The sequence below is a fragment of the Sinocyclocheilus anshuiensis genome, unplaced genomic scaffold (assembly GCF_001515605.1).
Source record: "Sinocyclocheilus anshuiensis isolate Anshui unplaced genomic scaffold, SAMN03320099.WGS_v1.1 scaffold88, whole genome shotgun sequence".
Classification (NCBI taxonomy): Eukaryota; Metazoa; Chordata; class Actinopteri; order Cypriniformes; family Cyprinidae; genus Sinocyclocheilus; species Sinocyclocheilus anshuiensis.
This window is the reverse complement of record NW_015555728.1, coordinates 1,710,306-1,726,281: the sequence shown is the minus strand read 5'-3', so window position 1 is coordinate 1,726,281 and position 15,976 is coordinate 1,710,306. Positions and strand designations below refer to the sequence as shown.

Sequence of the window (15,976 nt, the reverse complement as noted above, 5' to 3'; positions counted from 1 at the left end):
CTAGAGAGCCGCAGTCCTGCAGAGTTCAGCTCCAACCCTAATCAAACACACCTGAACAAGCTAATCAATGTCTTCAGGATTACTAAGGCTATAGGCAGGTGAGCTTTTTTTTTTTCAGTGTTGGAGCTGAACTCTGCAGGACTGCGGCTCTCTAGGACCGAACTTGCCTACCCCTGGTATAACCAAACAAGGTCTGTGATTAATTGTATTCTCAGATGAAATACTCACAAACACACACACACAAAAGCACAGCTGAGGTTGCGTACCAACTGGAGCACAAATTTTAAAAAGATTATAAAGACCAGTTAGAATGGATAAATTCTTCATATTTTGTTTGTGTAATCTGTTTACTTTGTTTTGCCTCAAACGATGAGGTCATAGCAGAAGAACACGTTGCATTTTATAGACTGCTTTATCAGCAAACTGCGGCTGTTGAAGCCTCTTGCACCTGAGAATGCCCTGTAGACGCTTTGTGTGTTGCTGTGGGCTAATCGTGACTGGTGTTTATACCATTTTGAAATGCTAATGTACTGAAAGTTATGCAAATGCCTTTTATTTGGAGAAAGATGTCCTTCACGTACAGCCTTTTTGTAAAAACAAGTTCATATTAAGCCAGGAATTGTGCTGGAGTCTGCTTTTATTAAGTGTATATTTAATCCATTTCTGTGTTCGTGAAACTGTAGTCCCAGTGTCATTTGCTTTTGACAGGTGCCTTGTGTGCTTTGCAGTTGCAAGAAGAACCTGCACTGGTTTTATGAGGGAACACTGTGTCCTCCTATTGGTTTAGGTCACCACCTACAAGAAACCTGATCTCAGAGGGTGTGGTCGCATCAAACGGATTCACATCTGTCCGAACTATCGCATGAGGAGATCACATATCATCTCTGCTGTGACCATAGTTTGACCCTGAATTCTAAATATGGCTGCTAAAGATTAAGGCGTCAGCTGCTGAGAACACATACAACCAAGTTTGGGGTGAAGGGAGCACCGTAAGTGATCTGATGACATGTATGCAGCGTCAGTCAAGACTTGGCAGTAATCTAATTTTGTTTTTGAATGGGACTTTGGACTCCAGGAGGTCTACCCTCTGCCACTGTATAACTTCACCTCCACGCAGGATCACTGGTTCTCCTATCATGTAGCACCTGCTGACCACTGGAAGGAAACTTTAATGACTGACAAGAATCCTGCTGGATAAGCAGTAGCACACCTGGTCTACAGGCATTTAGGATTCTGCATAAGGGAAGCTAAAATTAAATGCAGAGGTTTCTAGAAAGTTAGCAGCAGAGACGTCATGCCCATTCATATTACTTGGTTTATGTTATTTAACAAAACATACATTATTTTGTTCTTAATCTCAAACTTTAAATGAAACACAATACCACCTGACTAAATTGTAATAGATAAAAACGATATGTTTATTTATTTATTTTTAAAATAATATATTTATGTAATTTTGTTGTAGTACCGCTGATATTTGTATAAGTGCTGTAGTGGTTTTGTTGCCATGTTTTTTGTGTTAGGAGAAAATTATATCCAAGGGGGGAGTTTTATCCCAGAGCCTTTATCCCCATTGTACCCTATTACAGAGAATATGTGAAAGCTTATGCTGAGTTCACACTGCACGATTTTAGCCCGATTTTTCACTCGCCGACAGGTCTTGCGAAATCGCCGACAAATGCCAGACATCGGAGGCAAATCGGTGCTCGTTCACGCGAGTGACAATCACGCAGTATGAATTATCAAAGACGCGACCTGAGAGAATCGCCGACACGTCGCCGACGGCCGCGAAATATTTAGCATGCCAAATATTTCGCGGCCGTCGGCGACGTGTCGGCGATTCTCTCAGGTCGCGTCTTTGATAATTCATACTGCGTGATTGTCACTCGCGTGAACGAGCACCGATTTGCCTCCGATGTCTGGCATTTGTCGGCGATTTCGCAAGACCTGTCGGCGAGTGAAAAATCGGGCTAAAATCGTGCAGTGTGAACTCAGCATAAGCTTTCACATATTCTCTGTAATAGGGTACAATGGGGATAAAGGCTCTGGGATAAAACTCCCCCCTTGGATATATATGAACAATTATATCATACAGACACAAGCACAAACATTTGCGTGACCAGCCACAACATCAGCATAACAGTTACTGCAAAATTACTGTCTTTGCAGAACACCCAATCCCTGTTCCCTGCATCTCCCTCCTGCATAATCTGTTTTTCTCCTTGTAGCTGGAAATCAGCTCACATATAGTTTGCGGGCTATATATATATTTTATAATTCCAGTCTCGCTGGAGAACTCCGCTTTCACACGGGACGCGGCAGTCGCGAGTGTCTAGTACATTCTCAATGGGAGACATGCAGAAAGCGGCAGAACGCGGGCGGTTTCGCTGGCGGTGCGGAGGCGGAGCGCAAGCGGTGCTCGTGCACCCAAAATCCTGCCGCTTCCACGGGCACGGCGCTTCGCGGCAGGTGCAGCCAAAGATACAAATATTGGATCTTTTTGTGAGCGGCAGCGGCAGCCGCGTTGGTTTCAACCAATCAGTGAACATGTAACTGAACTGCCTATTGGAAAAATAGAGAAGATTGTTTTAAGTATAATAGATTTCCCAGAACTGTATGACCCATCTAAAATCACATACAGAGACATAAATAAAATTATATTTCATTCAATCGTAACCTCACAGGTATGCTCTTTAGGCAAATCAACAAAAACGAAAAAAAAGGTAAATAATGACATCAATTAATGGCAGAATGACACAAACACAAATTTCCGTTATGTTTTATTGCTAGTCGTGCAGTGTGAAAACCACGGTGACCCGACGACTTTGAAAATCGTGCAGTGTGAACTCGGCATTAGAAGAAATTCTTTAAAAAGTTACAATTGAAAAATGTATTAAAATGAATAATAAATAGAAATATGTATAAATATAATAATAAATACAATTAATAGTAACAATAAAATATTTAAAGCTGAATGGTCAAAGGGGAAAGGTAATGACGTGCAGCACACAGATGGTAAACTTTTTACAAATTAATTATTGTCATAAAGCTGAAATTTAATTCCATTATGTTTGTTTAAATATATCTCAATTCCTGACAATAACACAACAGTATATTTACAGCGTATTCTTTACCACAAATGGCTTAAAATCGACATGAACACAATAGAACAGTTAAAATTTAAGGTGACAAGGCGACTGTGACCCAGTGTCTGGCCCGCCGGTTATGCACGGTATGCGCGCTACTATCTCTCCGCGTTGCTTCACGTTGTCGCTGTCACGGTAACACCTGCCAGCTTCCTTTTGCAACGCCGCCACCCAACCCTAATCGGTAACAACGCCTGTAAACAGATCCCTCTCACGCGCCTACCCTCTCAGAACGCTTGAGAGAGTGGAGCTCGAGCGCGCAGAGTTATCTATCACTGCCTGCCGGACAGTCCTGAGGATCTTCACGAGCTGCACCTCATAGCCTGATCAACCCTACAAGGACGCGCCTTTCTGTTTATTGGAGGTATTTTAAGGAGTTAACTTTTTTTTTTTTTTTAAACAAATATTTTGCTTTCGTTTTTAAATGAAACGTAGACGAGCCTGGACTTCCATCTGCGTTCTTTTACGGGAAGTAATCATTTGACAGGAAAAAAAAAATCGGATTAACTGGAAAACTTCAGCTGGATTTCTATGGATGACGTCTTGACATCTAAGGCTAAACAAAAAACAACAACAAATAAACAAACAAACAAACAAAAAAAGCTATAAGTGCATCACAGAAGATGAGGAACTAATTAAGACTCACCACAATTTGATGTAGCCTATAAACTGAAGAACTTCATGTGGGATGCATTTCCGCCTGTTTTGAGGCTGTTAAACCAGGTAACGGATTGATGTTAAGAATACTTTGATCGGTTTTAAAAGGTTTCAAAATAAAATTATTGCTGATATATATTTTAAGTGGCCTTCAGAAATTATAATCACCCTATGTAGGGTTCATTTTAAATCACAGCACACTCAAGGGCAAACCTTTTGTTTACTCTAGGGAACAGATGTAATTTAGAACATGTCAAACACATGCCACTCAATTATTTTCTCTATCAGACAACTGTAATGGAGAACGGCCTCTCAGGGAAAAGTTTTTTGATGGCCCAATTACGGGATCCACATGAGACGTGATATGGCCTTAATTCAAGATACAAAGAGCGGATTCAGATATTAATATTTTCTGCACTTATACACTACATGCAGATTATTTCTAGACCAGTCCTTATGTTAATGTGTGTCCTCCTGAATGTCTGTGCCAGTGTCAGCTCCCAAGTGAGAAAAGCATGCGTTAGGCTAGATATCTTAGATGTGTTAGACACCTAACTAAGTGCTGTTCCTCTGTGACCTAAAACTAGTTCGTGTGTTTAGGCCACAAGTGTGTAAATTGACAATAAAAAATATTAACCTCCATTGAATATTTTTGTATTTATAATAGTAACACTTTACAATAAGGTCCATTAGTTAACATTAGTTAACTACTTTAGTTAACATGAACTAAGCATGAACAATACTTCTACAGCATTTATTAATCTTAGTTAATGTTAATTTAAATATTTAATAATGCATTATTAAAATCAAAATTTGTGCTTGTTACCATTAGTTAATGCACTGTGAATTAACATGAACTAACTATGAACAACTGTATTTTCATTAACATTAACAAAGATTAATAAATAAATGTATTGTTCATTGTTTGTTCATGTTATGAACTAACATTAACTAATGGAACCTTTTATTATATATATTTATTTCCATGATGATGATAACAAAACAATCTCTAATCTAAAAGAGCTAAATTCATTCGAAATAAAATAAAAATAAAAGAAATCAGAATCAATCCATCTGGTGAAGTTCACTGTTAAATCTAAGAAAGAATTGAACGTCTGTTGTTCTCTAAAATTACACAAAAGAACCAGGATGGCTGTGGTAAAGGAGTTATTGATTTGCACACTTCATAAATCTGTTAATTGCTCATTGTGAATTGTTCAATAACAATTAAGATCAACAAGAAAAACATTTTTGTAAAGTGATATTATAAGGAGAAAATCATTATCTTCATTTTTATGTTTGTTTGTTTGTTTGTTTTTTTCAGACAGTGGAACGCATGATTTTTACAAGAAACTTCTGATGTAAAGAGCAGATGACCAGTAAGGAAGCTGAACAAGAAATCTGCAGTCTTCTGTTCTGTCAACTAACTGCAAAAACTACCAACAGCCTTGTTGCAAGTTGAATTACTTGCAAATATTGAACTTTTCATTCAGCTGACTAAATGTGATCTAACCTGCTCTCAAAGAAAGCTTGATTTCACAGTGGAAGCAGGTTGTCTCTGACATAAAGAGATGAAACGAGAACGTTTTAAGCCCCCGGAACCAGATGACCCTCTGTGCTGCTGTGGAGACATCGACCAGCAAAGAGATTACTGCTGCTGTGACTGTGAAGAACTCGATGATGCCTGTGAAAGGTCAGAGGTCAACCAGGTTAAGATCATGGCATGCAGAGATGGTTTTACATTACATTTGTTGATATAAACTTTTTAAAGTGTAGTTTAATTAAATAATTTTGTCCATTTGCACCTTCATGTTGGTCCAAATTGTTTTTTTTAAATCCTTGTAACCCCTTGTGAAAAAGAAATGCTCTTAATTGTAATGAATGTGCCCTTGTAGTGTACTGCAAATCCTAAATGTGTATATTTTAAAAAACTGTACTTGCAGATAATATAATATTGACTAAATAAATGGCCACCTAAGTGTAAAGCATTTTAAACAGTGTGCTTTGTAATAATGTCAAATTAAAATCATGTTTTAATAATCCTTTGTCGTTCTGTAAAGTACACAGTATTTTAATGTGCTGACTGACATACTAAGGCACATGTAAAGTACTTGATTATAATTTTATCTGTAGTGTTTTATTCAATACTACATTTAAAGTTAATATATTACTAAATTTCAACTTTATTACACGTGTTTTTAAAAATATGTTTAAATACATGACAAAGGCTATTTGTCAGTATATTCGTAAGTACATTTAACCATATTTCACTTTAACCATGTTAGTAATTAGAAAATTAAATATAAAGATATACTTAGGTCCCACTTAATAAAAGCACTATGAACATTTTCTAATTGCATTTAATATAAATTTAAAATATAATTAATTTTGATTTAATTGCAATGAACGTAAGTATCTGAAAACATTACATTCAGTCAGCAGTTAAGTATATTCTTTTAAATTGTATTCATTCTGTAAAAAGTGCTCTTTTTAAAAAAATATTCTGAAGTGTGCTTCTTTTTCACAAGGGACACACAATGAGATCATTTGCAACTTGTCATTTCCACACATAAAACTGATAACATAATAGTGTTTAAATGATGAATGGTGAATTTGTCACTCCTTCTCAATAGGTTAGTCAGAGGAGAGCCAGACAAGCCAGACATCTTCTCTCGTTTCATCTCTTGTATGGCTGATCGTTTGGGTTTGCCATGTTGTGCCATAGGACCCCTTCGATTGGAAATCTCTGTCTTACCTCCCATGGTATTAATTCCTGGCCTGTTGCGAGTAGCAGCAATTAACTGTATGTTGGGAGTTGTAGTCTTAACTGTCCTACCAGGACTGGTGCTTTGGTATTACTACGTGACTCACAGAAGGAAAAGACGCACATTGTTTTTCCTTAGCTTGGCACTTTTCTCCCTTGCCTACATGTACTACCTTTTCCTTACTGAGATAGTTCCCAGAGGAGACGTCAGTAATCTGCAGCTGGTTACTGTGACGACAGGCATGATGTTGACGCTTATCTCCCTTGTGCGCACCAAACAAGGACCAGGCTTTGTCAAATCCCAATCATTAGCTCAGGGAATTAACAGTATCTGTACAACCAATCAGAGCACAAACATACCTGGAGACTCCGCCCCCTGCAAAGGAATCAGCCAGTCAAATGGGGAAAAGGAAGGAAAGAAGAAGTTATGCCTTGTGTGCCTACAGGTGCGCCCACCAAGGGCAGGGCACTGCAGGATCTGTGGGGCATGTGTCCTTCGAATGGACCACCACTGTGTTTGGTGGGTTTCTCATTCCTTCTTCTTTAAAAATTGAGTATGAGCACTTCATTCCTAGTGTGAAGTGAATTGAACATTATTTAAATATTCTCTAAAGGACAAAACAATCTATCGTTATACTGCCATTCAAAAATATGGTGTCGGTAAGATTTTTCAAAGTTTTTAGAAAAAGTCTCTTATGCTTACCAAGGCTGCATTTATTAAAAAATACAGTAAAACAGCAATATTGTGAGAGATTTTTACAATTACCGGTAATATAACTATTTTTTTATTTTTATTTTTTTAAATATCTTTTAAAATGTTTTTTATTCATGTGATGGAAAAACGGAATTTTCAGCTTGTTAGTACTATTCCAGTCTTCAGTGTCACATGATTCATTGGAAATCATTCTAATATGCTGATTTGGTGCTCAAGAAACATTTCTTATTATTATCAATGTTGGAAACAGTTGCTGTGCTTAATATTATTATGGAAATACATTGCTTGATTATTTGAAAGTTCAAAAGAACAGCATTTATTAGAAATAGAAATTGTTTGTAATATTATAAAAGTCCTTACTTGTGATCAATTCAATGCATCCTTTCTGAAAAAAATTAATCATTTCTTTTTCAAAAATCTTTCCAACCCCAAATTTTTAAGTGGTAGTGTATATATATATACATATATATGCGGATAGAACTGGATATGGGCAGGGCAGAAATCTGTTGTGTTTCAAAAGTAAATAAAAAGTCACTTTATGGATGTAATTTTATTCCATTTATAGGTTTTGTATAGCAAATATGCCTTGTATAATTTATAAAAGTGTTTATTCTTATATTTTATTCTTTTTTATTATGATGTCTTTTACAAATTTAGACTTTTATAAATTATTATCATATTAAATTTTTTATTATTCAATAATTACTTTAAAACTTTTACATAAAATAAATATTCAAAATCTTAAAAAAGTTCTTTATGAATTGATGATTTATGATTTATGAACAATACTAGGAGAGAGAGCAATGTGGCCATCTGCTTTCATTCATAAAGTTCACATTTTAGCTTCATTTTAGTCATCTCAGTTTCACAGACTTACCATTTCATTGTAATTTTAGATGTTCATTAAAAATATAACTTTACGCTTGTGTTTGTTGGATAATCAGTCAACTGAATATATTTTCTGTTGTTTCAAATATTCATTTTAATGTTGTTATTTGTGCCTTTCCTTATAAGATATTTAACTTATTGCAAATCTCTGCTACAGAAATAGTTTAACAATTCCAAAATGAATTGTTTAAATTAGTGCTCATGCAAATGATTTGATTCATTTTCTGATCTTTTCACACTTGTATGCATGTGTTCCCTACCCCATCAGACACACACATATGTTCAAGCTGATTCCCAAAAGACGTCACTGGAGCAGGCAGGCTGGTGAGACATGTGCAAAGGCCACAGGAACACAGCTTTCAGCACAGTAAAGGGAGCTCTCACCAGGCCAATCTGTCTCCATGCTACTTCAACACACACACAGGCACAAAAAAAAAATGAACATGCCATGAGCCACAGAATTCTAATTAAAGCTACATTGACGAGAGAAAATAGTGTAACTGTTCTAAACTGTTTGAAAGGAAATGTCTTTAAGTGTGTTTAAGTGGCTGCTTATTATTTGTGTCTTTGTATGTATGTGACTTTCCATGACAGGATAAACAGCTGTGTAGGTCAAGCCAATCACAGGCAGTTCATTTTGACGCTCCTTCTTTTCCTGGTGACATCATTCTACGGGATCAGTTTGGTGTTACGGAGTGTATGTCCACGACAGAGTCTATTCACAGCCATGTTATACTGCCCTGGAGTCTATAACCAATACAGGTACACCATCCATTACTTTATATATGTATTTAATGGAAAATATGCACATACACAGTATGTTTTCAGCCTAATGTAACACTTTTGTGTGTGTTTGTGTGTATAGCACAGCGCTGTGCTTTACATGTGTGTGGTACAGCGTTATCATAACAGGCGGTCTGCTCCACCTGTTCATCCTTCAGATCATCAATGTCAGTTACAACGTAACAGAACGTGAAGCTCAGATTGCTTTGCACAACAAAACTGGCAGACGGCGCTTCTGTGGCCTGGTTGTGGAGACTGGCATGTATTCACGAGGCTTCCTCCAGAACTGGATTCAGTTCCTCACAATGAACATGGATGAGAACGGTTCCCCTTTCACCTTCACAGTCATGGTATGAGTCAAGGGACTATAGACATGATCCTGGGTGGTATTTAAACTATAATTATACAAAATGTTAAACAACTAAGCGTCTGGTTAGGCCTAAAGAGTTGGTTGACACATTTACCTTGTTTTCATCTGGTAAAATGTTTAAATTGATGAGCAAACATATTTTTTTAGATTTTTATTCCAGTGGTCATCTGTATGGACATATTGAGTTGGGTTCAATGTGATATGTGACCACAGCCATGTTTTCATGAAATATAACAAAACTCTGCAACTTTATGGCATAAATAACCAAACTGTATGAATGACTACAACTTTATGGCATAAATAACCAAACTGTATGAATGACTACAACTTTATGGCATAAATAACCAAACTGTATGAATGAAACATGCTTAAGTGAAGGGCAACTTTGTAATCTGAGTTGCAATCAAGTGTGTGTGTCTGTGTGTGTGTGTGGTGTGTGTGTGTGTGTGTGTGTTTTTAATGACTAGTGTAAGAAATATTATGAAAACTTGATCTGATGATAGAACCGAGAAAATAAATGTGACATCCTGAAATATTCCTGCATTACTGCAATTAAGAAATGTATAAGTGATTATTAGATATATTTAGGATTGAGCTAAATATTTTAAAGGGATAGTTCACCTGACATTTTTTCCCCCATCCTTTACTCACCCTCATGTTGTTTCAAAGTTCTCTTGATATTTCATAACTATCAGTTAGGACAGGGACGTTGAATAGGAAGAGACAGTGTACAATTTTTTTTCTATAATTTTTATTTTTGGGGTGAACTATCCCTTTAAATCTGAAAAGATTACTTAAGAAGTTTTATCAGCCTGCCAAATGCTAATAATACAAAAAATACATTTTACACCAAATGTATAAATCCTTGTAATTGTAAATATGCTGCTACCTTTGTAGTGTACTCTCTCAGGACAAATGATGTTGTATGAAATGATGTAATTACAGGTTTCTGTGTTCAGTGCTCACTGAACAGCAGTGTTAAGTTATGCTGAGGTGTACTTTACAGTTCTGGATTGTCATCTTAAATTAATGAGCTTTCATATGTGTAAAAACATTAATTAAATGAATCCTGTCATGCACAGTAAATAGACTGCCACTCGCTTTACTAAGAGTCATTAGTTGTGTTGATTACTGTGGAAGGGTCGTGAGTGACCTACCTACCTTTGCAGATGAAAAAGACAGGAAGTGTTTTTAGAGCAATGCTGGCCCTCTTGCCTCTGTGCAACCACAATGTAGATTGAGAGCAAAACAGAAAAAAACGCTTCCTCCTACAAATACGGAAAATAAAGTGAAGCTACAACACTAAAATATTATAATTTTAATTAAAAAAGATTGATATAAGCAATGTAAAGCTTAAATTTATATTTAAACAAATTGTAGTGTACAAAGAGTATCAAAGGTTTAAAATCTCTCACTAATTTAAAAATGGCAAGAATGTACAACAATCACATCTGCTCTGCTATACAGATCTTAGACGTGATCATTCTTTACATTAAGTTTTCTTTTGCATTTTTTTTAAAGATGTGATTTACCCTGCCCCCACCTTATGTGATATAAAGCCATCAGGGCTGTCTTTGTGGTTACAGTCTGTCTATGCTGAGAAATGTATCGGCATCACACGTTTTTTATAGCACAAGACACCATGAGGATTGGACAAACTAATTCTCTTTTGCCTGAACAGCACTGGACCCATCTGTCAATAGTCTTAATAACCCTTATAACAGGTATGTGTGTGAGAGAGTGTATTAGACTGTGTGACACACAGAGAGAGATTTGCTATGTTTTGTTGTTGTTGTTTTTTTGTTTTATATAGGTTATGCTACCGTTCAAAAAATTTGAGGTCTGTAAGATTTTTTGTGAGGTGTTTTTGAACGGAATCTCTTGTGCTCAACAAGGTGGCATTTTTTAAATCATAAATACAGTAAAAACACTAATATTGTGAAATATTATTACATAATAAAATAACAGTTTTCTTTTTAATATTTAAAAAATGTAATTTATTCCAGTGATGGCAAAGCTGAATTTTCAGCAGCCATTACTTCAGTCTTCAGTGTAGCAATGTCCTTCTAAAATGTCATTCTAAAATGCTGATTTGGTGCTCAAGAAACTTTTTTTAAAATTATTATTATCAATGTTGAAAACAATTGTGCTGCTTAATATGTTTGTGGAAACCATGATGCATTTTTTCAGGATTCTTTGATGAATAGAAAGTTCAAAACAATAGCATTTATTAAATATTTCATAACAAGGTGAAGACTTTACAGTCACTTTGAATAAATTTCATCCATCCTTGCTGAATAAAAGTTTTGATTTCTTTAAAAAAAAAAAATGTATAAATCTTACCGCCCTTTTTAAACGGTAGCGTAAAAACCTTTAAATGGTAGTGTATTAATCTTGTGATAAATATAATGAAAATGTACTTTAATGACCTCTGTTCAATTGAACTGAAAAAAAAAAAAAAAAGATTTAAGGAAACTCCGTTAGATACCGGAAGAGAAAGCAAATACAGGTTGAAACGCAGCTAAAATAAAGAACATTTACATTTACTGATTCATTAGGTGTGCTATTTTTATATACTGTTTAAAAACGGATATACTCATCACACTCAAAAAACAAACAAACATAATTTCTGATAAATTATGAAAATTGTTGTTTGGACAATTACATGGTTCTTTTTTTTTTTTTGCACTTCTTTGTGTTTGTTTTTCACAGGGGCCTTGACAGATGAAGATGTGATTAGAGCTCTGTTGGGTGGAAGTGCGTCTTTTAACTTAAAGGTTACAAGTGGCATGACAGTAACCCTAGCTGTATGGAACAAGTGTCCGAATCAGAAGGTTTTTGTGTTCAGCCCTGACCATGGACTTACAATATTTGACAACAACTATGCTGGTCGTCTTTCTGTAAAATCAAATCACAGAATTATACTGGACAAATTACAAGAGAGTGACTTTATGACTTACTGTTATGAACTCACCACTTTCCCGCATGGGAGTCTTCAAGGACAAATTAAGCTAGTGAAAACAACAGAAAATGGTGAGAATATTTATTTTATAAGGCATCTTCCTCAACATAGCACCAGGCATATTGCCGGTTAGCTAAAACTAAACCCATTTTTGTTATTACAGATGATATTTTTATTTATACAGAAATATAACCATTTTATGGCTGTTTACCTTCATTTAAGATTTATCAAGTATGAGGGACTTGACACAAAAGAGTCTTACAGCACTTTTCTGTTCAATAGTTAACCACTACTGGAAAGTATTCAATAAAAACTATACTCAGCAATAACAAACTCTTTCTTTGTTTAAAAGCAAAAACATAATACCCATAACATACATCTGAATCAAATGCGTCCTAAAGCTCTGACAAACTTCTTTGTGTGAGTGTGATCTGTAATTTATGTTTAAAGATTTGTTTTTGCATATTCTCACAGGTTTTTTTTTACTTTGTTGTAACTTTATAATTTGAGTATAAATTTAGTGATGCTTGTTTATGCATAGGCACGCATTTGTGCAATACTAAGAAACAGAAAAAAAATGAAACATTGTGTTAATCTTCTCTTAGGTGACATGCTCATCATGATAATCTCTGTGGGTTGCAGCATAGGTTTAATAGTATTATGTGGAATCATCGCTGGAGTGGTTTGCTATAAGGTAATAATCCCAAACTCATCCACATCCTAAAGAACAAAACAGAATCCACTGAATTCAACGCAACAACATATGACTGAGTGGTTTTGTGAATGATTACACAGAAATGCATTCTGCTTATGTTTCATGAATAAGGACCAATGTGTGTGCCACACTTCTTAGAAATAAGTCTTTGAATGTATTCTGCAAATGTGTTTTCGTAACATCAGGTTTCATGTTTCATTTGACGTTTAGAAGAGGAAAAGTAACTCCGCAGACACTGCATTGCAACCTGGAGGCCTTTCTGGCGGTCAGTCCTCTGTGCGGCTGAAAAATCAGAAGCGACCCAAGCGCATACGCTCACAGGATGAAGAAGAGGTGGAGACTGAAGACTGTAGTTACCTGAATATTAACTAACCTAACACAGTATGTCTATAATGGATATTACTAGATTTACAGATGCAGATCATTTTTTTAAATATACTTTTTGCGTTTAATAGCAAAAAAGAAGTCAGAAAAACCCCATGGGGAAAATAATCCCATGTGGACTGGTATATGCACGCATAAACTTTTATTGCTAGCTTTTAAAATAAACATTCTTACATTAATTTTTATTGTGTAATATACTATTTTTTTTTGTCTGTGGCAGTAAACGTTATGTCCCTTTCTTTTGTTTTGTTGTTTATGTTGTTCTTTTTCCATCATAATAACTTAAGAAAATATGATTAGGATGATAAGATGTTTATTGGCAGTTGAGTTTTAGTCACTGATCTGGCCTCAGTCAGATCAAAAGCAAGCCGATCCTAACATCATTATACTCTAGCTGAGTTGCAATTATGATTAAAGTCTCCTTTGTTGCCTGAACTGTTTCAAGTAATGATCATTGTAAATTGCCGAAGTCAGAAGTGTAACAAAAATCAGCTTAATTCGTCCTACCAAGATGCATTACCTTTGCTGTTCAGATGGTGGCAGTGTACAAGATTAAACGATTCTATGCAAGGTTTCGGTGCATTTGAATATCTCTGTGGATTTCTGTGAAATATTACTACACGCACAAGTATTATTTAACATCAATGTCATTAACTTAGCAGACAGTTTAACTTCTGTGACCAGAAATGCCAATAGTTGCATGTGGGACTTATTCAGTTTCTTCAGTTATTCAGTTAACCACAAGAAAAGTCACTTCCTGACTTCTGAGTGATCTTTCTAGATGAAGCAGCTCATCAGCAGGAGGAGCAGAATTATGTTTTTTTTTTTTTGCATTGTTTGAAGTCTGATTTCCACTCTGATCGTTTGTTCTGACTCCTTTCAAGTTCTGATGACATAATTTGCTGATTGACTGAATTAATCATGACATAGCCTACAATATTCACGCAATGTAGCCAATAACACCTACAGATAAACATGTCACTGCTTCCTCTTCAGAAATGCAAACATACAAATAAAGAGGTCTTGCACAAAGCCACAGAACAAACTGTATTAGTGATGTAAAGTGAAACAGGTAACATCCTACTGCGTCTTTTAGGGTTTTGGCATTGTTAAGTTGCACTGGTTACATGTAAATTTAGAGTCTCACTCCATCAAATGTCAGACCACAGATTTTATTTCAGTTTCCTTTATTCCATGCTTATGTTGTATGCAAGAAATATCAGTGGTTGTGCTGTGGTTTTTGGTAACTGTAAAAGGTTTGTGTTGAATAAGTGCTTTTCATTATAAACCAAATTCTTTATTACACTATTCTAATTATAACAAGCCATCATCCTTAGCGGCTAGCACTTGTATAACACTGTATAACACTACTGTTATATGTACCAAATAAAAACAATCAAGGCCAGTAAATATGTTTATATAAAAATACCTGTATTTGTAAAAGAAAGAGAGACTGGTTATTGGCATGAGTTTGAAAAAAAAAAACTGCATTATTTCTGAAGGAATCAACTAATTTTTATTGCATTAACTGCCACTTTTAAGTTCAAGAGTTCTTGAAAATTCAAGAGTTTTGCTGCATGGGGATGCTTATATGTATACACTCTTAAAAATAAAGGTGCTTCACGATGCCGTAGAAGAACCTTTTTTGTCTAAATGGTTCCATAAAGAACCTTTAACATCGAAAGAACCTTTCTGTTTGACAAAAGGTTATTTGTGGCGAAAGAAGGTTCTTCAGATTATAAAAAGGTAAGAAAGAGATGGTTCTTTAAAGAACCAAAAATGGTTCTTCTATGGCATCACTTGAAGCACCTTTATTTTTAAGAGTGTATAATATTCAGTATATGTTCATTATGTTGTTATACCTATTAAGAAGAAAAAAAGTATAAACATGAAAAGATATGTGTAAATTGTCATGTGTTCTCTGCAACTGAAAGACCAAGCGTAGCTAATGCTAAGAAGTAGGCTACTATAAGAGTCATACAAGACACAAGCCGCTGATTGCGCTTCAAAACGCATAGTAAGGGAATTTTCTCAATGGCCTAAGTGTTTTCACTTTGATTATTTTCTGTTTGATCATGATGCGTTTTCAGGCACACGCTTCTCACGACAAGCACAGATTAACATGAAGATTAACACAGAACAAAGAAAAGCACCGAACGATTCTCATGAACACAATGAATCCTTTGCAATAACCAGCAATTAAAATACTTATTTTAACGAACAGATTACAATTCCCATTCAATCTCGTTTATTTTCACGACACCTAATCAAATGTATTTTTAATTTAAGCTTAGTGTCCCTCGTAGGTTATAAAAGATTATTTTAAAAACACATGAATATTGGCAAAGAGTTTCCGGATGTAACTTTTAATCTTGTTACAAAATAGCAAGTATCACCGTACTCCACTGATGAGTTCTCGATCCTATGATGCTGATTGGCTGTGAACACTTGGCTCATCATCACCCTCAGCCAATGAGAGGCCGTCTCTATGTTCAGGCACGCTTTAAAACCCGCTCAGTTGTAAACAATCACAGTCAATCATTTCGCTCGCAAAGGTAAGTTTATTTCTTTAGTTTCGTATATATATATATA

The 15,976-nt window shown here is 35.5% G+C and overlaps 2 protein-coding genes across 2 annotated transcripts in view; both read left to right on the top strand.

Moving 5' to 3' along the window:
* The first annotated feature begins 3,595 nt into the window (after window positions 1-3,595).
* Window positions 3,596-9,309, top strand: LOC107672710 (palmitoyltransferase ZDHHC23-like). The gene is made up of 5 exons (XM_016466012.1): window positions 3,596-3,869; window positions 5,128-5,496; window positions 6,437-7,087; window positions 8,765-8,932; window positions 9,036-9,309. Exons 2-5 carry the CDS (start codon window positions 5,375-5,377, stop codon window positions 9,307-9,309), a joined length of 1,215 nt encoding a protein of 404 aa, XP_016321498.1. The 5' UTR covers window positions 3,596-3,869; window positions 5,128-5,374.
* Window positions 9,310-15,864: 6,555 nt separating this feature from the next.
* The window catches only part of LOC107672789 (cathepsin L1-like), a 3,075-nt gene continuing 2,963 nt past the window's right edge, over window positions 15,865-15,976 (top strand). Inside the window, exon 1 of the mRNA XM_016466153.1 lies at window positions 15,865-15,939. The gene's annotated coding sequence lies outside the window, so the exon portion shown is untranslated. The remainder of the gene's footprint in view (window positions 15,940-15,976) is intronic.